Genomic DNA, 23440 nt, shown 5'->3' on the forward strand with positions numbered 1-23440 from the left:
TTCCCCTATTTGGTTCCACCCCTTCCATCTATACAACATTGTCTGAATTGCAATCGCCCCTGTCCAAATTTGGTTTAACCCTTTCACCCCTAGGTAACTTTAGTAGACTCTGCCATTCATTCAGCTGGATGAGTCAATTATGGTTTGCAGTGGTGGAAGGGTTAAACCCCTTTATCTGACTAACTTGTGGGGCCTTGCCATTGCTCACATGGGTGGGTGCCACACTATTTATAAAACAGAGTCCACATTGCCCTGCAACCAAATTTGGTTTAATCCCTTCATTCAAACACAAGGAGAAGGATTTTAAAAATTTACCTCTATATTTCCCCTATTGGACCATGTCCTCATGGGACCACACCTACTGCTTATGCAACATCTCGAGTCTGGAGTAATTTTTGCCTAATAATGATCCAGGTCAAAATTTTGCTAAATCCTTTGAGGATTTTAAGGATTTATCTTGATTCCCCCTACTAAGTCCCACCTCTCTGTGACGTCAAAGTGTTACAACCCAATGTGGCCACAACTACTGACACAACATTGAGCCCCCTTGGCCCAAGGATTCTCCAGATCAAATCAATATAGGCCTCGTCCCTCTGCCCTAGAAGTTGGGATACGCACCCTGATTATACAATGCTGAATACCCTTGGCCCAAGGATGCTCCATCATAATACAAAAGTCAAACCGAAGTTAGTGAAATTGAAATATAGGTCACAGTGACCTACATTTGCTATATCTACAAATGAAGTTTGATATGACTGCTTCGGACTAGCTACATGATAAATACATAACTATGTTGATAGTTTTAACAATTTATTTCAGTTTAATTTGTAGTTGTGCATCAGATTTCAACAGAGTTGAACAAAGAGACAAACATAAAAATGAATAATGGAGATATTACAATGTCTCAACTCTCAAGTGTAATCACTTACAGGTTGTAGATTATACAATGATGTCAGAATGTGACATCTCCAGCCCGACAGCTACATAAAGTAGGTCATAAAATGACATAACAGTGTGACATGTGACTATCACTAAGGTCATGTAGTAACATCACAGAATCACACTAGGATATCAAAATGTGACAACCATTAGGTCACCTTTGGTCATCACAATTTGAAAACCTCTTAGTTCAAAGAGTGGCATCAACTCATTCACCCCTGAAGACGCTTTTGAACTCTTCCAATTCATAGGTTGGAATAGTTCATTATGAAATTTCAGGGTGAATGAGTTAAAATGTGACCATATTTTAGGTTTTTGTAATAAAGCAAGAATCCATCAGGTGACAACACTTAAATTACTCTTCTGCTTATGGTAATCCCTAGAAAACTCTTGTTACATATGTTTAAAAAAATCCTGGATTACCACAAAATTAGGAAGATGGTAACACTGCTGATTTACATGTATGAAACATTTTATGTTATGTAAAGATGAATCACAAAACCGGTTAAGTTAACAGACTTCTGAGAAGGAAGACTCTCATGCCTATTTAAAATAACTATAAAGTTTGTAATTTTGAATCGAATTTGAAACAAAAAAGCACATGTTGCAGAAAATAGGACTGAATAATTGAGTAAGAAAATGTTACCTAAACTACCGAATTATCATACTCTGATAAAATTCAAGATCTAAAAAACACATTTATTTACACGGTATACATCCCATTCAATAAATAAACCACTCAATATACATTGTATTACCAATTATTTTACATTTTATCCTCAAGACAGTAAATCTAGAAATTACATATAGTGCATATAATCTTTCATATCAAATAATCATATTTTAATCAATAAATATCTCATTTTAATTGTAATGATGCAAGTATGTGCTTCTATTATAAAACTGAAAATGTTTCAGTATTTGTTCATACAGCAAGTGTGATAAAATGTGGTAAAAGTTGTTGGGTTCTTGTACATGTGAAGTGTTTCAATAATGTGCATTAAAGCATACAATGTTCACTCAAGGGTGTATTACTGACAAGATGAGAAACTCAAACAATATTGATCAACAAGCTTACGAAACATGTAACACAGAAAAACCATGTATGTTGGTCAAATACACAGAATAATGCAACCAGATTCTGTAAAACATCTTAATGAAATTAATGAATAAAACTATGAATGACATCATATTTTTTTTCCATGATAGAAATCTTAAAATTGATATATTCTTCAAGTTAAAACAAAAAAACACAAAAAAAACCCGAAAGATACCAGTTCGCTTCATGTTGAATAATCATACGGGCTATTTCTCCAGAAATAAATAAATATATTCGGGGAGCAGCGAGACTCATCCTTTTTTAACCCCCCCCCCCCATCTATTTTTACAGAGATCGTAATAAAAACACCCTTCATACTATCGATGAAACATGTTAATGCTCCCTGCCCCTTCATATATTCATACATGTACCTGGAATAACCCTGCCATCTTTGTAGACACATTGTATGCATACCTTGTTTAAATCACCTAAGACAAAGTACCATGAAAAATATTGATACTGCTGCTACTAGAACGATCACAAAATAATCATATTTACAACAGATAAATACACTGCTGATCACTTCATATTTTAAATATGTCTAAGATCATGCGGAAACGGGACAGATACACCTTAATTCTAACCGAAAAACTTTTAATTAATTAATTAACAAATTTGAAAATTCTAACAGAGTCACTTGCAAACAAAATAAAATGGAGTTCTGATAAATCATTAGCATCTGATCAAGTGGTTACCTGCCTAATCTTAGCATTGAAAACTTAGACAGTTCTTGAGCTCTGAACAGCTTAAAATATACTTACACATATATAACACAACACAATAATTTCACTTGGTAAACCTACAGACATGCCCATACATCTCGCTCTTGCATGCATCTTAAACACAATACACAAATAAGATTTAACTCATTCACCCCTGAAATTTTATAATGGACTATTTCAATCTTTGAATTTGAAGAGTTCAAATGCATCTTCAGGGGTGAATGAGTTGAAGCAGATTTTGTTAAGATAGGTTTCTGTTGATTTTTCAGTTACTTCAAGCATTGTCCTAGTGATTTTCTTGTCATCAACATAAAACTGAACAATATACATATATGAAGTGGTCTCATGCATTTCAATCCACTTCAAAATGCTGCCTTGTACATTTTTTGTGGTATCGGACAGGTTTTCTTTTAAATGAAGAGGCGTCAAGACTTACTTAGTTGTCTCAGTGTTTACAGCCAAATCCACATCTACTGAAATGTAGCTCACCTTATAATTACCGGGTTATCGCAGAAACCAGATATTAAAAATAATAGATGGTCAGCTGATGATTTAACTATAAAATATTAAATCTTTCAAATAGTGAAACAATGTCAAATTTCTGTGGGAATTTATCTTTGTCACAATCGACATTATGACAATGGGTATTGTTTAACCACTTTTACACAATATTGATAATCAACCATTACACAAAAACCAAGATGTTTAAAATAAATTATTTTCTGTAAAATCACAATTTGTCATCGTTTGAAGTATTCAATTTTTTTATCTCTGGATCCTCTTCCTTAATCACAACACATAGAGGACTTTGTATTGCATTAAACATTCATCTGAATACTAGATAATTCTAACATCAAAATGTTACTTGAAAGGTTAATGTCTTAAATGTTTTAAAGAACTTTGGTTCTGGATCAGACTTTATGTGTAATGAAAGCACATGTAACACGTTCAATGGAATCAAATACCGAACTGGAATGCTTCTTACACAAGTTCAAAGTCCCAGGCTGGGGACACCCCTCTATGTTATTGTTTATAAGTAAAGCATTATAATCAACAAACATTTGGTGAATTACTCATTAAGCAGAGCATGGCATGAATGGCAATGGAGTATCTAAATGGTATAGCAGCTAAACCATCCTTACACAAACTACTCATACAACACAGGGCGCCAGTAAGTTTGTATTTGTTAAGTTGCTAATGTGTAGACAAACCTGATATTGAAGAAATAATCCAGACAGTGAATGAGTAGGTCAACAAAAACAACTTTTGGCCAACATCTCAAGAATGTTTTGAAATTACTGCAAATCAAAACCTCTGAGCTATTGTCCATTGACTATCGGTGTTTTCCAATTTGACAGTTATGATGAAACTCTAAATATCTTCAAACACAGAACATAAAATTGCACTTGAAAAATGAACATAACAAATAAAACCAGAAAACACACAAAAAATAACAGTTGTTGTTGATCGTATTTACAAAATTTTCAATTGTACCTAAATTTCTTCTACAGCCACATCAACATATATAGAGAGTTGACATTCACACAATCGCCCCCAAATTCTCACAGACACAGTTAGTCTGGACCCTCACGCACCACATATAACAACCCAGCACTAGAATATACTTGTCTCACAAGACCCACAACTCAGTATTATGTCAATCCTCAGCACAAATCCCAATCTTCTGAAGAAAGAACTTCTATAGATTCTGTATACATAGATCAATATTATAAGCAGTATTATTTTTCATAGATTTCATGGAACTATTAATCTATGAATAAAACATGGAAAAAGAACATTTCTAGTGTAACATAACATTATGTCCCAAGCAATTTTGAAGCCCAAAAATCAACCCTATGCACAAGTTTCTTTTATGTTAATGTCAAAATAATACCTTGAAATTATAGCTATGTACCATATTTCTACTGATACTGTTTTGACGAAATGAAAAATCTCTTAACCCTTTCATCACTGTAGAACATAATGGACTCATCCAGATCAATGCATTGTAGAGTCTACTAAAGTTACATAGGGGTGAAAGGGTTAATAAGGACCATTCTAATATAGCTTGACCTGCAATTATGTTAGGATGGATAACATACAGGGTTACCCAAACTACTTGCACAGATTTCAATTCAAGCACTTAATTTTGCATTTAAATAGTTAAACAAATTCAATAAATAAACAATTACTTTGTTAAGTTATAGGAAACACTGGAAATTCTTACAAACGCTTCTGCTGTCAGTAAAATTAAATGCAGTAGAGGAGAAATTCCTACTTTATCTGAAAAGATTTTGTGAGCTGGTTTAACACAACACTGTAAAGCCATGTGTCCAGATCATACCCAGGTGTACAGTATAAATACACCTCATCACAATTTTCTGTATTTGGTCAACATATGCTTAGTTCTAGTCAATTCTCCTGGGCGAGTCTGCTACACTAGACTAGCTTTTGCCTGGAATTCTTGTTACATCATATGATCCGAGTTGTAGCTTATTTCTGCTGCGTCACTTGATTTCCAAGCCTGGAAAGAAATCCACGAAAGCAATTATATCATGATCAACTGCAGATCAGTCACTAAATTCCAGGGCATTGAATGTATTTTGTAAATAATGCAGGTATGATTAAATTTCATTACAACAAGGTCATAGTCATCCAGATCTCCCCCCGAGGGAGTTTTAGAAAAGAGTAAGCAAAATTGAGGGTTGGTGTTAAATGAGTTTGTATTTCAGTTTTACTGCAATTAATTTTAATCTAAATTGCCGACCTCAAACTTTGTACCTGACTTGTGTATTAGGGAATTAGACTTTGGACAAAGAATTTCAATGTAATTCTGCAGATATAATTCTGCAGTGAAAATATTTAACAAACTTCAAACACTATTAACACAAAAATGTATTAACGAAATGGGGAATTTTGGCAGTTTATGCTTTATATGTGTTTCCATGGTAAGAGAAAAAATATAGTTAATGAAAACTCCTGTATAGCAAAAGGTACTACTAGACCATTAGATCAATACACGTATAAAGTTTTGTGAAGTTATCTGGACTATTACAGAGTAGTGCTCTAGAAACAGTTTATCTTGAAAGAACGGACAGTCGGACTAAACGTAAGCTTCAAATAATCAGGCCAGTAATTGATTCGGCCAACAACACCTTATTCTGGCATATATGTGACACAGCACCTTTAACAAGTCTGAATTCCACTCATGAAACAGTGGGAAAATATGCTCTGGAAATCTACACTTTGCATCAAAGATCAAAACATGACATGTATTTGAATGCAACCCAGCATATTCTAAGTGTTTGATCTTAACGGCAGACCGAAAGACAATCACAATGAATTCATTGTAGGTCTGTGGGATTCATTTACTTCATATACCAAATTGTCTATGAAGTGATTTCTTAGGATTTTTATGATAGTAGTGAGAAAAAAACTCCTCTGTTAAATAACTTATCTCCAAGTCAAAATATATAATACAGGGAGTGGGAGATCCAATGTCTGTGCAAAGAGTTCAGCAGATGGATTCCACGAGGAAACCACGAGTCCAGCCATAAAAAGAAGAGAAATCAGAAGGAATAGATGGCCATGACAACTTCGTGCTGGATATATTGAATACTAAATATATGAGTAAAATTTTATTGGTCAAGGTCTGGTCTATCAAAATTTCAGTAGTTCAGAAATCTATACACCTAATTGTCTATGGTGTTTAGATGCTAAATACTAATGACTGTCAGTTGGCCAATATTTCGTCCAGACGCTGAGAAGGACACACACAAGACAAGGTAAAATCTTTATAAATATCCTGGACTTTGTTGAAGGTCGACTCGGGTATACAAAATAACATTCTGGTGCCAACAGAAACTGGAGAAAACAAGAGGCTCATGGGCCTAAACGGTCATCTGAGTCCTACAGTATTAATTTTTGTTGTTGATATATGAAGTGGAGATAATGATGTCAATCATCCTTACCAAAATTTGAGTAAAAAATAGTAAAGTATAAGGTTAAGTTAAGTTTGTCACGACAATAAGTTGATCACTCCTAGACCGAGTTTCAGTTAAATAGGCCTATAAGAAATTGATCTTAAGGTTGTTGGTTTTTTTTAAATGGGCCCAGTAGATCTACACTTGACTTTAAGTTTGAAATAGTTTTTCAAAGTGGCTGCCATGGTGGCCATATTGGATTTCTGATCGACCTGAAAAATAACAACACTTTGTCAGGACTATGAGTTGATCATTCCTACCAAGTTTCAGTTTAATAGGGCCAGTAGAACTTGACTTTAAGTTTGAAATAGTTTTTCAAAATGGCCAGCCGTGGTGGCCATATTGGATTTCTGATCAGCCCGAAAAATAACAACACTTTGTCAGGACCATGAGTTTATCATTCATACCAAGATTCAGTTAAATCGTCCCAGTAGAACTTGACTTTGGTGTATAAAGTTTGAAATAGTTTTACAAAACGGCTGGCTGTGGCGGCCATATTGGATTTCTGATCGACCCAAAATAACAACACTTTGTCAGGACCATGAATTTATCATTCATACCAAGTTTCAGTTCAATCGTCCCAGTAGAACTTGACTTAAAGTTTGAAATAGTTTTTCAAAATGGTGGCCATATTGGATTTCTGATCGGCCCGAAAAATAACAACACTTGGTCAGGGAGTAGTCAGTAACATTCCCATGAAGTATCCATGAAATCCCTTTGACAGTATTTCAGCTTAAGTTGAAAATGTAAAACGGTAACGGACGACGCACGACGGACAGACGAAGACAGATAGCAATAGGTCACTTGAGCTAAAGCTCAGGTGACCTAAAACACCTTACAAATCAACCTACCATTCCATAGCCTCCTCCAAGCCTGTTCCCTTTAATGCAGATGTTTTGAATATTTGATATGTATGCTTGATAGCATTTAGTCCGAGTGCATTGGACACTTCTGCAGGGGTCATGGCACCCTCTATATCTTGCTTGTTTGCAAATATCAGAAAAGTCACTTTTTTTAATTCTTCTTCCTAAAAAGCAAAAGAAAAGTTTAACATGAACATAAGTCATTTGATAACTGATGCAGGATACCTTTTTAATATGAAACCTGTGTCTGATGAAAGATTAGTCATGCCTTGGGATGCACAAACACAAAGTGCATGTACAATTAGTCCATGAAGACAAAAAGTGCAATCAAGACTGTAAAGCCCAATGGTTCCGCACAACCATTGCAAAATCATGGAAATGCTTGAATTTCAGTTTTAAAATGTTTTTCCAAAATCATTCCTGTAAGTTCCATATAAAGTCGTATTATAATGATGTACCTCTAAAGCAACTAATAGTTTTATAACTTCAAAATGAAAAAAAATAAAAAATAAAAATAATAAATTCATCCGACACAATTGAAATCAGAGCTATTCCTATTGTTAATTAATAACTGGCAGATCTGACCAAGTCTCATCAGAATCCTGTCATATTTGACTAAGTTATTGTGCATAAACCATCAACCAATCAGATAGCAGTATGCTTATAAATTATGTGCAGGTTTTGCACACGTTTAAGGTTTAATAGCATTTGTCATTTGATAATATAAATTTTTGACCTAGCTTCATCAGAATAAGGTCAAATTTGACAAGTTATTGTGCAGAAACCATCAACCAATTAGAGCATAGTATGCTAATTAATTACATGCTGATTTTACTCAACTTTGAACTATTCATACCAAGTCTCATCAGAATCAAGCTTCAATCTACCGACATGTTCATGCATGCAAAGTTTCATAAAAGTTTAACGATCTTGCGGAAACCGAAGTGTGGATGGATGGACACTCTCCATACTATAACATGTCCCAACAAAATGTTTGACTAAAAAATTTGAGTTTCCATACGCGAAGGGGATACTGATGTTATAGCCATATGTGATAGCTCACAGTTACTTATAATCAGCTGGCTAAAAATGTTGATTTATTTTTATAAGAAATGATCAAGTTGAAACAGGATAAATGGAATGGACATTGATTGTGTCAATATGACTATATACGATAAAGAAAGCATATAAACAAGGGCTTTAACAAACAAACTTTAACTCATTCATCCCTGAAATTTCATAATGAACTATTCCAACCTTTGAATTGGATGATTTCAAATGTATCTTCAGGGGTGAATTAGTTAACACAAGTCTTAAGTTTCAGTTGTGCTCTGTGCATGTTACCTCCAGCATGGACGCAAGTTCTTGTTTGGAGATGTTTATTCTGTCTCTATCCACACTATCCACGACATAGATAATGGCATCCGTGTTGGAGTAGTAACATCGCCAGTACGGCCTGTAAGTAAAACATATTCCAACTCATATATATTGACTCATTATGCCTTTTTGGTTTTGAAAATATGAAGAAATTTTAAATGTGGATGTACTAATAATTGCAATAAGATTAAAATTCTATGATGATAAAATTCATGAAATTTGAATTGTTCCATTTTTATAAGAAATGATCAAGTTGAAACAGGATAAATGCTGGTAAATGATAACAAAACAAAAAACAACAAAAACACACAATATAGGGTCTATAAACATACCTAATACTTGTTTGGCCTCCTAAATCCCACACTTGAAACTTCAGGTTCTTGTAATTTACTGTTTCCACATTAAATCCAATTGCTGCAAAATACAAAACATACAAACCACATAGCATGAATACATGATAATGCTTTGTTGCAACATATTCATGTACCTTTATTTACTTTTCTGATCATCACATGGTTTCTTTATTTACCCAAGATCTCTAATATATATAGTGTTAGTTTGATCACTAATATTGTTAACAATTCACTATTATGTAATTACAATATTGACTAATATTACCAGAAACCAAAGTTTTGGAAATGAAATAAAAAAAAATTATCCAAGTCTAAACATGTTTCATGTAGTATTGATAATGAATTAGCAGTGTTTATGAAATTTGTTTGTAACAATTTTCAAATATGAAATTTGCTGAATTTCTCACCTTGTACAGTGGAATTCTACCGCTAGTAATTATTATAAATCTTAAGGTCATTTCATTCTTCAAGTACGTTAACAAGTACCTTTGACGGAACCTAGAATAACACTTTATTAATCCAGTGAGCTAAAGGGATAATCAAATTTTCTCTAGCCAAGTCATTAATAATTGATTAACACTTTATTAATCCAGTGAGCTAAAGGGATAATCAAATTTTCTCTAGCCAAGTCATTAATAATTGATCATGAGTAGATGGTTTACCTTTGATATACCACTGTACATGTACCCCCCACACTTTTACTTCAAATTTTAATCTGCATTTCAAAGCATGTATTCACTGTCCCTCCTAACAATGTTTCTGTGCAAACGTTACATTACTTAGCCTACGTTATTTAATCATCTTCCTCTGGATTGAATACTCTGACGTACACTACTTGATATAGAATTCAGATTAAGATGCAACTGCAAATTCTACTAATATACATGTTTATTCTACTAATACTTAAAAATCGTATTGAGTTTCATATAACACCAGAATAATGCTGGAGGGGGTCATTTTGGGTCCAGACCCCTTATGACTGAAACTGGCCATTTCTGTTTTAAATTTTCTTGCATAATTTAAGAACATGTACAATGGCAGGCTTGTCTCAATTTTTTTTATTGACTACAGTAATATTAGAACTATTTAAAGTTGTCAATTTCTATCATCTAAAAGTATTTTGTGTAATTAACACAACAGCACCTGCATCCAGATGTTGCATTTCCAAAATCAAAAACCATATGGGTCCGACAGACACAGTAAATGTACTTACTAGGAATAGTTGTTACAACTTCTCCTACTTGAAGTTTATATAAAATTGTAGTTTTTCCAGCTCCATCTAATCCAAGGATTAATATTCTTCTGTCCTTTTGTGCAAACCATCCAGTAAAAAAACTCCATACGTTTCCTGAAATTAAAAAAAATCAAAAGAATTTACCATTATTCTTGCCTCATGGTCACACTCAAAATTATGCTTCTTTATAATTTATAATTTATTAAATGTTTTATTCTGGTAGTGCTCCATTTAGCCTGAACATAATTTAATTAAAGATATCTAAACACCAAATATTCTCGAATTTTAAATAATGCCTGAAACATTGTTTATTGAGGATCAAAGGTAAAGCATTCTTGGGATACTACAAGTCTTAATTAAATGATTCATTCAAAGATATGTATTAACAACCAATATATAAATTACAGGAGTAGCAATACAATAAATTTGTCAACACAGGTGGTCAAAATCATTAGGGTACAAACACACCAACATTTTCATGACCACCTCTCTGCAAATTTTGGTTACTTTCCTTCAAAGGCCTATCGAAAACTTTACCTTTCCATTCATGGCACATGTTCATATGAACATGCGATGTTTTTTTCATTTACGTTTAAGAGGTTGTAGTTATGTATCTCTTTGTAGACACAATTTAGTGTCCAGTTTCTATTCTATTTTTCTGTTTCAGTAAACCATGTTTTTGATTGTTTTCACCTAACAGCCCTTATATATGTGTCTGTTTAATGTTTATACCTACTGTCATCACATATTGATTAACAACAAGCCCCCACTGGACGGGGGATCCCTGATTTAATTGCTTAACCTTGTAGCTTTTCTTTATTCATTAAGATTGACCAAACTTTGTTTCTTTTCGCGAGACCGATTGAAATTCATGAGAAATTTGTCTCATGCCGTGAGGAATTTTTCTGAGTCTGACTGTCTCACACTCAAATCATTCGATATGGCATGTATGAAAGAGACGAAATTGCACTTGTAACATTGGAAAGAGAAACGCAGAATCTAGACCAGGGTTTGAACCTGTGACCCTCTAAACTCTAGTGCAGTACGTATACATAAACAATGAAGTATAATTGACTCATGAATTCATATTCATGACTCATTGAAGTGAACAATACACTAGTCTATATGATTCTTAAATAATAAATTCAAGCAACCAATTCAAAGTTTGATCCTTTTCATATTGACCAATGTTGTCAAAGGAAATTGTACAACAAAAGTCTAAGTACTCTAAAACATAAGTTAACAAAGACACCATTTGAAAATGAGCAATACCTGTATTTGTTGAAAATGTTATGAATGTGTAACATATTTACGCTATATAATTTGTTACATATCGGTATTTTAGTTGTTATCCACATTTATAATCGATTGGGGTTTTTTTCAATTGATATCGTACATATATCAATAAATTTGTTAAAATACTGATCCTTGATCAGATTCTAGCCTCTAAATTTAACGTTTAGTCCGCTCCTGACGATTAATAATATGTAAGAGAACATAACACTCGTCTATCAATGTATATTACATTGATATTCTACGAGCCTACACGTTTAATTCATGTCATTTGAGTTACATATGACAGGGGAATATTGGTCCAAGATTTCCATCGGTAAAAAAAAATCGGGGGGGGGGGGGGGGTTACTGTGGTCTGCAAAACAAAACGCAGATCTGTCATTCGGTGCATGAAGGCACTAACATATTTCAAGCTGGAGAATAAATAAATGTATTGTATAAATGCGTGTCATTTGAGACGGTTTCATGTAATAATCGATAAATTACCCATTCTTGCGTGTGTTTTCTTCAAGCCGGTGCTTGCTGTCAGTGTGGCAAAACGCGAATATACCCAAAACGTGTACAACCCTACAGCGCATGCGCGAGTTATTTCCTTTTCTCAAGGCTGTATGTTTTTACTGTAAACATTTCCTTAAAATCACAAATATGTTGGGGGGGGAAATAGAAAATCATATTATTTTTTAAAAATAGAAACTGCAACTATTTCATTAGGAAATGAGTATACCATTAAAGCCAAAGTTATGATACGAAACAATTGATAAATATCCGGCGCATTCGATCAACTCAGCAGTAAGGATGTCTCACACTAATTAGTAGGCCAGTAAGGATGAATGTTAAGCATTTTCAAATTATCTTTCACATATTCAAACAAGAGCACAGTATTCCAACAAGGAATTGAAAAGGGTAGGGCGCTGACCAGATTTTTTTTTTTTTTAGCGCGCAACACTTTTTATATGGCATTTGATTGCGCGTCAGAGATTTTCAGGGGCAGTCAATGTATTTATTAACTACATAATAAAGGTCCAGTGGATCTAGTGATATTGTTTATTGATATTTTACTGTATATATGTAACAGAGGTCATCATTTTGATTGCATTCGCCCGCTTTGAGTCGAACCAGGGATCTCTGGCTTAATAGTCTTAATCTTTACCGAATGAGCTTATAAATTATTCTCCCTGGCCGAGTCGGTAGAAAGCGGCTATAGTCTTTTGCCAGGGAGAAATACTCCCCTTTCCAGTGATCGTGTCAGTATTTCCCGGGTTCCTACATGGGCGCCAATGTAACAGAGGATTTGAATAAGAACGAACAGGTTCAATTTGAGCATGCACGCACTACGAGGGTGCAACTGGGATATATCGACAGGTTTAAACGTAAAATAGATCAATAATTTATTACGATGTTGTAGATGCTGTAGGAAGATGATTTTGATTCAAAATAGGTGCATATACTTGTATTCAGAGAGGCTAGGCGAAAAAAGCGAGAAGTTACCTTCTCTCCTCGGCTGGAAAGGCCTTTTTGTTAGCAATAAATGCAGACAGCTGCCGCTGAAACGTACGGCTGTACAGTTGTTAAGGATTTTTCCATTACTCATTAAAAACGCCAAGAAAACATTGTCTCTTGTCAATTTCTCGACATGAGTTGTTCATCGGGAGTATCAAACTATAGAAACATGAAGAGTTTTGTGACAAGGTTATAAAAAACACTTACTTGACTAACTGAAACAGGAATACTCTTTTAAAATTAAATAAAGTATGCATTTTACTTTACATTGGCTGGAGTGTGCCAGTGAAGTTTGGGATGGCTGTTCACATGCAGATGCTATCACCATCTGTAAAAGGTCCAGTTGGAAGCAACTAGGGTTATACCAGGTTTACCATCATTTGCCAGAACTGAAATTCACTATATGTAGAAACCAATTAAGAACATATATCAATAAGAAGGAAACAAAAGAAATTAATATCATTCTACAAAATGCGAAGTAAACTAACTCCATCTTACCGTAATGACTTACTTCCTATACAGGTAGGGGAACCAACACAACACAGGCTTAGAAACAGAAACAACTACACTACCCCTCCATACAGACTGTCATGATAACAAAATCATCGTTCATCCCATCAACTATATACGACCGTGGAATGATTTGAGTGACACTATACGTGACAAACCAACAATTAATAGTTTTAAATCATCTATGATTAATGAAAATAATATGAATGTGCTGGCAATCTACTTTTGATACGGAAACAGAAAACTAAATGTTTTACATACAAGATTAAGACATGCCTGTAGTTCTGTAAGATACGATCTGTATATATAGGGTAAACATTATAGAAAGTCCGTCTTGCGCACCTGGAAGTCGGTATGAAAATTAATTTCATCATTTCCCCCCAGTGTAATCAATATGAAAGAGAAAGCCGTTTATTATTACATACAATATCTGTATATGGTATTATAAACTTAGATTTGCTATTAAATGGCGGTCCAAGTTTGTCTCCTGGAGAAAACATCCATGTATTTAAATAAGTACAGTTAGTTTATTAAAGACAGTGATAGGCTGTAAATTATCCCTCTCTTCTCTTACACTCTCTTCGTTCTTCTCTATCTCATGGAGGCACGGCAGACTAGTGGTAGGACACCGGGCTCATGACCGCAGGGTTGCGGGTTCGAATCACGGCACGACACTGTGCAAGATATTTTACTCCGTTTGTTCCAGTCTACTCAGCTGTAAATGAGTACGTGGTGGGCAGCGCTAGATTTGATGAATGCTAGCTGTTAGCGCCGAAATGGCAGCTCCGGCTGTATGCAGGGAGATGAGAAAGATATTGGCTGGTTGCAAAGGCCCTATCACTATTCTTTTACGCTCCCATTGATGATTTGTGTAAATTGTATTGTTGATGTTGCACAATTTGCTCAGCACCTGTGGCTGGAGTGAATTCCATATCCTGATTTGCTTTCTTACTTATCAAAGTTAACTCACAAATGAAAAATGGCGTTTGCCATCACAACTACACTAAAACGATTAATTTAATATATGAAGTTTGATTTGTTGGTAATTTTAAGTCTCCTAGCCTCAAGGATTTTTTTCTGTTTTAACCGTTAAAGTTAACCCATTTCATTGTTTTGGTCCAAGATAAAGTGTGTGTTTTTTATGTACAATTAGTGTTTTGGAATACAAGGACTTAAGTGTATCTCCTTGCTCATCAAAAATATTAAAGTTAAAGTTACATTAATAACAAAAAAAAGCGTGTGAAGATAACCAGTCATATTGATGTTTTATACTTCTACCTAGCATGTCATACGCATCCCCGACTACTATAAACACTCTACTGAGCCTTTTTAATCTACATTTTTTTTTATATAGACTGGTATTGTAAAGAAATATTTGGTGATGAGCAAGGAGATGCACTTTAGTCCTTGTATTCCAAAACACAAGAAACATTGTTTTTTTAAGGAAAAGGGCATTGTAGGATAAGTATAAAACTTCCACAAATTAAATATCATCATATAACTATCTCATCCTGAAATCAGCTTCAGATAACTAGGTTCGACCTTATTTCAAAAACGAACAAATCTGGTCCAACCATTTCAATCGTTTTGAATCACGAAATTTCAAGAAAGGGACGACAACTCTTGGATAGAGATCGAAATAATCATCGAATGCGCCGGAAACCTTAAAAAAGACCCGGATAAATAAAACGAAAAAAAATATATGTAAAATAATAATAAGTAAATGAATTAAACCTTATTGAAATAAATATTATTACTCATACTGATTTGAATATTATTTTTTTTATCACTAATTTCGAGAGGACAATCAAAAAGTGAATGAAATAATTTTGTTTCGTTTCGTCTTTTAATATCCTTTTCTGTAGAGCGTGAGAACCAAAATGTCGCGACGCGAAGGGCAGCTTTTTGTTGGGCGACTCAGTAAAAGTACTAGAGTACGTGACCTAGAAGACGTGTTTGAAGCTTACGGTCGCTTGGCAAGATGTGAAGTTAAATATGGTACGTAAATATGTCATAAAGTTGGGTGGATTTCATCTTTTAAATAGGCCACAATCGGGGTTCAATGAATTTGTAACGATTTTGGAGAATTCCGCACAATGGCAATGTCGATTAGATTAACAAGTCATCATGTGGCGACATTTTGCGCTCTTGAAAACAAAGTTATTCGACTGCTCGTCAGAGTTATTTGTACCCGTCATCGCATTATGACTATAAGATCTTCTATTTGATCACAAAAACATGATTGAAGTACATTGTAAATTATATCGACCCAGTATGTGGACCCAAGGGAGATAACAGTAATGACGTATTTTAATATTTTCTAAAATGTCATTATAATATGTGATTATTTTCTCCTCCTTTTAGGTGCTGAGATGGGTAAGTGAATGAAACCTGCCCTGCTGTGAAATTTTGTTGCAGAGACATCATATAATTTACACCAAAGAAGTCTTAGAGAATATAGCAGGGTCAACTAAAAATATAAACTTTAAATTTCACCTAAGAAAACTGGTGTTTTAAATACTTCATGGGTCACTTAATTGAACAATAAGCCAGGTTTTCACTGGTTCCAGTACAATTTTATGCTATGAATAATTCATACTTTCTGTGGTCAACTAAACTCCAGGGAAGCATCGCAGGCTCATCCTTAGTAAAGTATAGTTTATTTCTGAAAACTCCACATTACCATAGAACGAATGGTAAGTTTTTATATCCGGCATATTAAAGCTAAATTTTAACATACTTACAAAAAAATCATTAAAATAATAACCTTCTTAATATGGGTTATAAACATTGACAAAATTTATTTAAAATTTGTTCAATATATAGACATTTACTAACCCTACATCAAGTTTTTTTGAAAATGACAATAGCAACGTTTTAACCCTACACAAACTTAATTTGTGGCAGAGAGAAAAAAAATGTGCATCAACATGCACGAACAAATCACATTATAAACAACCTGTAGATTATCTACATTCTACAAGTCTAATGCACCAGTTGAAATGAGCTAAGGGAAGCTAACTACGATACTCAAACAAAATTATGCTTATTGAAAATACGGTCGTCATGGGGCAACGCCGTCACGATTGGGATGGAAAGTATGATATTTTTGTGCTTTAAAGAATTGTTAGTTTTATATCAGCATTTGTGAGAACAATAAATAATGCCATAGTAATGAGTTCCCCAACTAACTGATTAGCTGACATTCAATTATCTCCAAGTATTTTGTTAAACAAACCAAGGTACTGAGTCACCGTACCAAATACAACATTATCGGGGAAAGTGTCATGGCATTTTCTAACATTATGGATGTATAAGAGTTATCTACCTTGGAGTGACAATTGGTGTTTAAGATATTTGGTGCTTATATTTTTTATTAACATATGTACATGTATTTTTTACCAATGTTGTACACTTCCTCTAATAATAATAATATAAGTTTGATAATAGTGTTAAGATCCTTATCTTAGAAATAAGCCTGACAGGAGTTTTAAATACCAAGTTATGAAGAGTAATTAAAACAGAAATTCTGAAATTCTTTTTTTCACTAAAAATGAATTCAAGTTTTATTTGCAGTCCCAGGGTGTAAGCCCTAAAATATTAATACAAAAATAAAACTATGACATACTTTCATTTAAAAAAAATCATTTCTTTAAAACTTGAGTTGTCTTAGTCACAAGAAATTATAACAGGTCTTATGAACACGAGAATTTGTAAATTGACCCAGAGAAGTCTTAAGGCCATCCAAGGTGCATTGGCTTCTCCGATACAAAATTACCCCAAAATAGTATACAGGGAATCTGTACTCCATTGCTGATGGTATGAAAAGTGAATTTGCCTTGTAAAATTCATGTACAATTTGTTAACTCAATACACCCAAAATAATGGCCAGGCTGATATACCCAAAATAAAGGCCAGTGGGATACACCCAAAATAATGGCCAGTGTGGCTAAGGTCAGAATCAATATATTACATGAAACCTTATCATGTTTTTACAATGTACTTTCTATTGTGATTCTTTGAATTTCTGTCAGTACTCGTAACATTTACCAGTAACCACCTAAACTAAAGTTATACTGGATAAAGATTATAAAGTATGAATATAAGTCTTAAGTCAATATCTATGTGCTCCGGTGCCGTGTTTGTTGTGATCAAATCTTCTTAATATTGACTCAAATTTAAGCTCCTCGTAATAAACTTGTAAAATACACAACAGTATTATTACAAAAGAAAAAGTAAAATGTACCAATTAATGCAAACTACACCTGAATAAAAAAAACTGGTTAAAGTGTGTTTGGTCAGGTATAATTATATTATTACTTTCAAAGTTTGGTTGAACATACAAGGAGGGGGAAAAAAATCAAATTTGATTTTCAGTCTGATATTCATTGCAATAGTTAGTAAAACTTCCAATCTTGTTATGTCTGTGTGCGTTATGGTCATATCTTATGCCGCTTTATTTGCATATTCTGTGGTCTTTTGCTTTCAGCATATGCCTTTGTTGATTTTGAAGACCGAAGAGATGCAGAGGTAATAACAATATAAACATTTATATTTATTCTGAATTTCTTCACAGGACTGTACACAAAATATATTGATATGTTTCATAGTATTTATGACATTTCAAATATATTCGTTTTTAAAAAGCTTATGTTCGTAAAGTTGCTAATTCATTTCAAACAAAGTTAGTTTGGCAATATATATCAATGTTTTGATGAGGAGTGATTGTTCCTTTCCACATTATCTCTGAACACCTTCTCCAAAAATATTTACTTCAAAAAGCACTTTGGTAATATAATGTTAATTAGAGCATAATCATTTCTATCCAGTATTTCTTATGACCTGTAGTTCTATTAATTCATGGAAAATTTAAATATTCACGAAAATTTGTCAAACCATCACTGACAGCTTTTTGGCTGTTCATGATAGTCCAAAACTTTCCAATAGATAAAGTTGTTGTTGAAGAGAAATGAACAGTTGTCTATGGGCTAAGATATCTTAGATCTAAGATACTACTTTCATTGACATAAACATAGACATCACTGTTGATGTTTCAGTAAACAAAATGGAAATATTTTACATGTAGATATGGCAGTTGGCAAATCTCTTTTTGCAATGAAACTGGTTCTTTTGAAAATTGCAAGACAATTGATTTATGAAATTTAATCATCATTAAGAGGATTTGCAAAATATACAAAACAGACTTTAACAAGAATTCCTTTATAGTTTTTTTTAATAGTTTTTGAAATTCGTGGCGCAAATTTTCACATGATTGAAAACAATAAAAAAAAGAATTGAAGCAAAACTATTGGAAAATGAATTTAACAATGATTGGTTTTGAAGCAAATGTTTTTAATGTGGAGGGGAGATAATTAGATCACCAGTGACATTCATTGATATTTTGAGCAGTGGTTATCAAATCTTGATGGCTGGGGGGGAAAGAATATATTGAAGGAAAACAAATAGCTTGGAGGTAAGAAATGGTGAAATTTTGAATTCTGATTTTTATACTGAAATTAATGCACATCATTTGTGGCAAACCTTAGCAGTGAGCGAGCCCCTGCCTTGCCATGACTTGCCAATGCCTGCCAATGCCAGTACAGATTGTGCCAAAGTCCCATTGCCTGCCAACACCCATAGGCAGACAGACTATTGAAACCTAGCCATTGGTCACAGCATTAGCCAATCAAATACCATGTACCATACCAGTACCTCCGCCCGCCGGAGCCGGTGGGTCAGTCAGTTCAGTCACAAATCCTCTCTCCACCAACTGACCAGTTCAGTGTGCCAAGTTAATTCTTGTGTCCATCCATGTCCGACCGGTCAAATGTCCATCCCACCAAGGCTTCTATGACAGACTCCATCAGTCTGATCCATTCCATGGTATATCAACAGTAGGTCATTTAGTACATTGTAGCCTCAGTATAATATACAGTGAAACCTGTCTGAACTGAACATCAAAGGTCTCATATATTTTATAAGTCAGAATGGACCGGTGTAAAGATTATACCTGTTATAATTCCATAAAAAGTACAACGGGACCTGTATGAGGTCTACACGGTTTATAGGTTATGCTGGGTTCGGTTACGACAGGTTACATTGTACATGTATTGTCATGATGTTACTTGATGTGTTAATGGTGATTCTTGATTGTCTATTTTCCAGACTTGTATTTACTTGACAAATTGCAATGATCATGATATATGAATAATCTAAATTTGAAAATATTGCTTTAATTACACTTTCCAAATTCCCTTTTCAAAGTCAAATTCATATTACACATTGTATATATTACACCCTGATCCTTACTGTGCTGTTGCTTTTATTTTCAGGATGCTATTAAGTATGAAAATGGACGTGAAATATCAGGTTCTGGTATTGTAGTGGAGTGGGCTAAGGGTAATCGTAGAGGCGGTACTGTTTCCAGAGGGGTAAGTATTAATATTTAGGTTCTAAATACTGTAAGGGGGATAATTATCTTGATCTAGCAATTCCGTCTTTGCGTATTGCAGAGTTTTCTTCTCTTGAGAGCAGGTATTGATTGTTACGTCATTGGTTTGTGTGAGAAAATTACGTCGTTTTCTCAAAAATTGATGACGTTACTTTCAAAAACAAATGATGTAACAATCAATACCTGCTCTCAAGAGAAGATAACTCTGCACTGAAATGAGAATAAGTATCCAGATACCGCAATTGTTCTGTTGTATACACAGTTGTCAGTGGAATAAGTTTCTAGATCTAGCAAAAGATACTAAATTTCTTAAACAGATATCAGTAGAATAGATTGTTAGATCTAGGGCTTACATTTTACAGCCAGGAGATTTTGCATCATGCCATTACATACATTACATAAGGTATCAAAAGTGTATAACTTTAATAGATCATATTGGCATTCTTCTACCCCCAAAATATCACTTCAACAGTCTCCAATGGCTGACAGCTCAATGCAGGTTTGATACGATTTATAGTTGTTTTAAAAACATGGGTAGTAAATTGTATTGAAAGCTCAGTTAAGTGTTTTAAGATCACCTGGTCCCTGGGAAGTAGTTGAGATCCCCGGCATATAACCATATACAGTATACAATTGGTGGGCATGAAAATATAAAACAATGATATCAGAATTGACCGTGTTATCAGAATTGATCCTACCCTCATGATTTGTTCCCTAGGTGATAACATGGAATTGGTTGAGATCCAAACACTTTATCTAAGGCCAAAAAACCCATTACTTGTGTCTCCCCTATCATCCAGTAAAATTTAGGGTGGGTAGGTAGGCAATTATTTTTATTTGACCCAATTGTTAGGTACAGTGAAGACACAAATGAATTTGACCCTTGAGACTTAGTGCTATGTTTATAACTATGATACATCACTATGATTCTCAGTTTTCTCTGCACCCTTATTTCATGTCATGTCATAGCATTAAGCTATCCAATTGATATGCGATATAAAAACCTTACCAATCGCATTGGTGATATCAGTCCTTTGAAGATTACAGAAAAGTTTCACCTAACTTCAAAGCCTGTAAACTTTGCTTATTCACTGCGGTGTGATTCCTTTCATCTTCACCAAGTGCTTCAGACAAGGCTATTTATATCTTTCACAAAAGGTTGCATAAAGAGCCTTCGATTTTGTGATGACATATTCTAAGGTTTAAGAGAAGAGGTGTATATCAAGTGGAAGAGCAGAACCTTTCAAACTCAAAGATGGTATGAAGTCAGAGACAACCACTATCAAGCTATGAGTTATAGCCCTGGGGTCTCACCCTACCCTTGGAGACTTACTTCTTATACCTTGCATTTGTTATGAGAAAATATTGCCATGATTGCTCAAGTATCTATTTGAGTGATACATACATTCTGCACTTCTTGTATTAACCAGTTTATACTGGTTTCTGGTTCAGATTTAGTGGAAATCCCACAAGTTTGTTGTACAATAGTGAAATCAGATAAGAAAAAAATTGATGGAATAATATTTTGGCTAAAATTAAGTAATGATTAGTTATACTAATTGTAATTATACTTTATTATGTACTAATGTTCAAATAAGGAATATTGTAAATTAAAATGCATCTATTTTATATTTTTCAGCAGGGCTTTGATGACTGTTATAGATGTCATCGTTCTGGACACTGGGCTAGAGATTGTCCTGATGACCGCAACTATGGCTTCAGGCGTCAGCAGACTAGCGGAAGATACAGATCACCATCCCCAAGGAGGAAAAGGAGGCAAGAACATTATTAGCGTAGTAGTAACATTTGTGGAATGTACAATTAAGACATGTACAGGAACATATTATGTACAATAGCACACGCGAAACATTGTTTGTACAATAACACATATTTCAAACATTGCACAATTAATGCATACACAAAAACAATTAATGCATACACAAAAACAATTAATGCATACACAAAAACATTGTGCATGTATTAACAATTAACACATGAAAAGTGATTTAACCATGTAATACAATGTAATTGATTAATGGTTTATTATATAAATAAATCCTACATTCAGTGACAATTTCTGTTTTTGTAGGTCGAGGTCCAGGAGTGACTCCAGAGATCGGGATAGGAGGAAGAGGAAAAGGTCAAGGTCACGTTCAAGGAGCAGGAGTCGCAGTCACGACCGTAGAAGAAGGTCTAGGTCACTCAGTGGAAACAGAAAGAGGAGCAGTCGTCGTAGGAGTCATTCTGGGAGCAGGTCAAAGTCCAAATCACGCAGTCGCTCAAAAAGCAAGAGTAAATCTGTCGCCTCCAAATCTAGGAGTCGTTCTCGCAGTGCAAGTCCAGCAGCAGTTAATGGAGAAAACAAGAGTGATCGTTCAGCATCCCGATCACCAGCCCGGTCTGATACAAGCGCATCTGAATGATATCTTAGAATGAGACTTTGTCAAATTCTGCTGTTTTTCATTTTTCATCAGGAATTTATTATTTTTTGTGATCACATATCCTCATCATTCGATCATGTATGGCAGACTTGACATTAGATGTGGACTTTCATTATTCCTAACAATTCTATATGTATTCAAGAAAGCTTCAGATAGACGTGCTATTTACCATCATGATACATTTCTTAAACATAGTGAACCTTTTTTTTTTGGTTATTGTCACTATTTTATGAGGTGTAAATTAGAATTAAAATTTATATTACAAATGTACAAAGAATTGTGTGCTTTTTAGCTCATCTGTGGTCAGAGGAATCAATGTGAGCTTAATTATGGCATTCATCTGTTTCTCTACAATATCTTCAAACAACTTCTTCTGAACCCCTAATACATCCATTATTCAAATGAAAAGGCAATTTGGCAATATTGTTTTATAAGACTTCTCAGAAACAAAGTGATGGATATCAACCATACTTGGAAACATTCTAAGGTATTAGGGACTCTGAATTGTACCATTGTAAGGGCAGGGACAAAGAAGGATAATTTGGCCACATTGCTTTCAATGACTTTTTCTCTAGAACTATAAGGCGGATATCAACCATATTTTGTAATATATGCAGGTTTTATAATACAGGTATGCTATTCATTTGCTGAACTGGTTATGTGATCAAAAAAATC

At 34.2% G+C, this 23440-nt stretch overlaps 2 protein-coding genes across 3 annotated transcripts; one reads left to right on the forward strand and one right to left on the reverse strand.

Moving 5' to 3' along the window:
• Nucleotides 1–4803: 4803 nt before the first annotated feature.
• LOC110442996 (ADP-ribosylation factor-like protein 1) lies at nucleotides 4804–12435 on the reverse strand. The gene is made up of 6 exons (XM_021486923.1): nucleotides 12350–12435; nucleotides 10550–10684; nucleotides 9316–9397; nucleotides 8951–9062; nucleotides 7595–7770; nucleotides 4804–5284 (listed from the first exon to the last, which is right to left on the reverse strand). Exons 1-6 carry the CDS (start codon nucleotides 12351–12353, stop codon nucleotides 5254–5256), a joined length of 540 nt encoding a protein of 179 aa, XP_021342598.1. The 5' UTR covers nucleotides 12354–12435; the 3' UTR covers nucleotides 4804–5253.
• A 3285-nt stretch (nucleotides 12436–15720) lies between these two features.
• Nucleotides 15721–23035, forward strand: LOC110443001 (probable splicing factor, arginine/serine-rich 5). 2 transcript variants are annotated; one of them, XM_021486934.1, is made up of 6 exons: nucleotides 15721–15871; nucleotides 16238–16249; nucleotides 18363–18403; nucleotides 20206–20304; nucleotides 21964–22100; nucleotides 22414–23035. In XM_021486934.1, exons 1-6 carry the CDS (start codon nucleotides 15754–15756, stop codon nucleotides 22745–22747), a joined length of 741 nt encoding a protein of 246 aa, XP_021342609.1. In that variant the 5' UTR covers nucleotides 15721–15753; the 3' UTR covers nucleotides 22748–23035. The 2 variants fall into 2 exon arrangements, with proteins under 2 accessions (XP_021342609.1, XP_021342610.1); XM_021486935.1 differs by having other exon boundaries at nucleotides 21967–22100.
• The last annotated feature ends 405 nt before the right edge of the window (nucleotides 23036–23440 follow it).

The sequence above is a fragment of the Mizuhopecten yessoensis genome, unplaced genomic scaffold (assembly GCF_002113885.1).
Source record: "Mizuhopecten yessoensis strain PY_sf001 unplaced genomic scaffold, ASM211388v2 scaffold716319, whole genome shotgun sequence".
Lineage (NCBI taxonomy): Eukaryota > Metazoa > Mollusca > Bivalvia > Pectinida > Pectinidae > Mizuhopecten > Mizuhopecten yessoensis.

Excerpts from the sequence above, each read along its gene's own strand:
- LOC110442996 (XM_021486923.1), bottom strand. Across the intron at positions 9,063-9,315 it reads GGAGGCCAAACAAGTATTAG|GCCGTACTGGCGATGTTACT; the intron begins GTATGTTTATAG and ends TTTTACTTACAG. Across the intron at positions 5,285-7,594 it reads TTGGAGGAGGCTATGGAATG|GCTTGGAAATCAAGTGACGC; the intron begins GTAGGTTGATTT and ends ATTTCTTTCCAG.
- LOC110443001 (XM_021486934.1), top strand. The coding sequence starts at position 15,754 with ATGTCGCGACGCGAAGGGCAGCTTTTTGTTGGGCGACTCAGTAAAAGT. Across the intron at positions 18,404-20,205 it reads AAGACCGAAGAGATGCAGAG|GATGCTATTAAGTATGAAAA; the intron begins GTAATAACAATA and ends TTTTATTTTCAG. Across the intron at positions 20,305-21,963 it reads GCGGTACTGTTTCCAGAGGG|CAGGGCTTTGATGACTGTTA; the intron begins GTAAGTATTAAT and ends TATATTTTTCAG.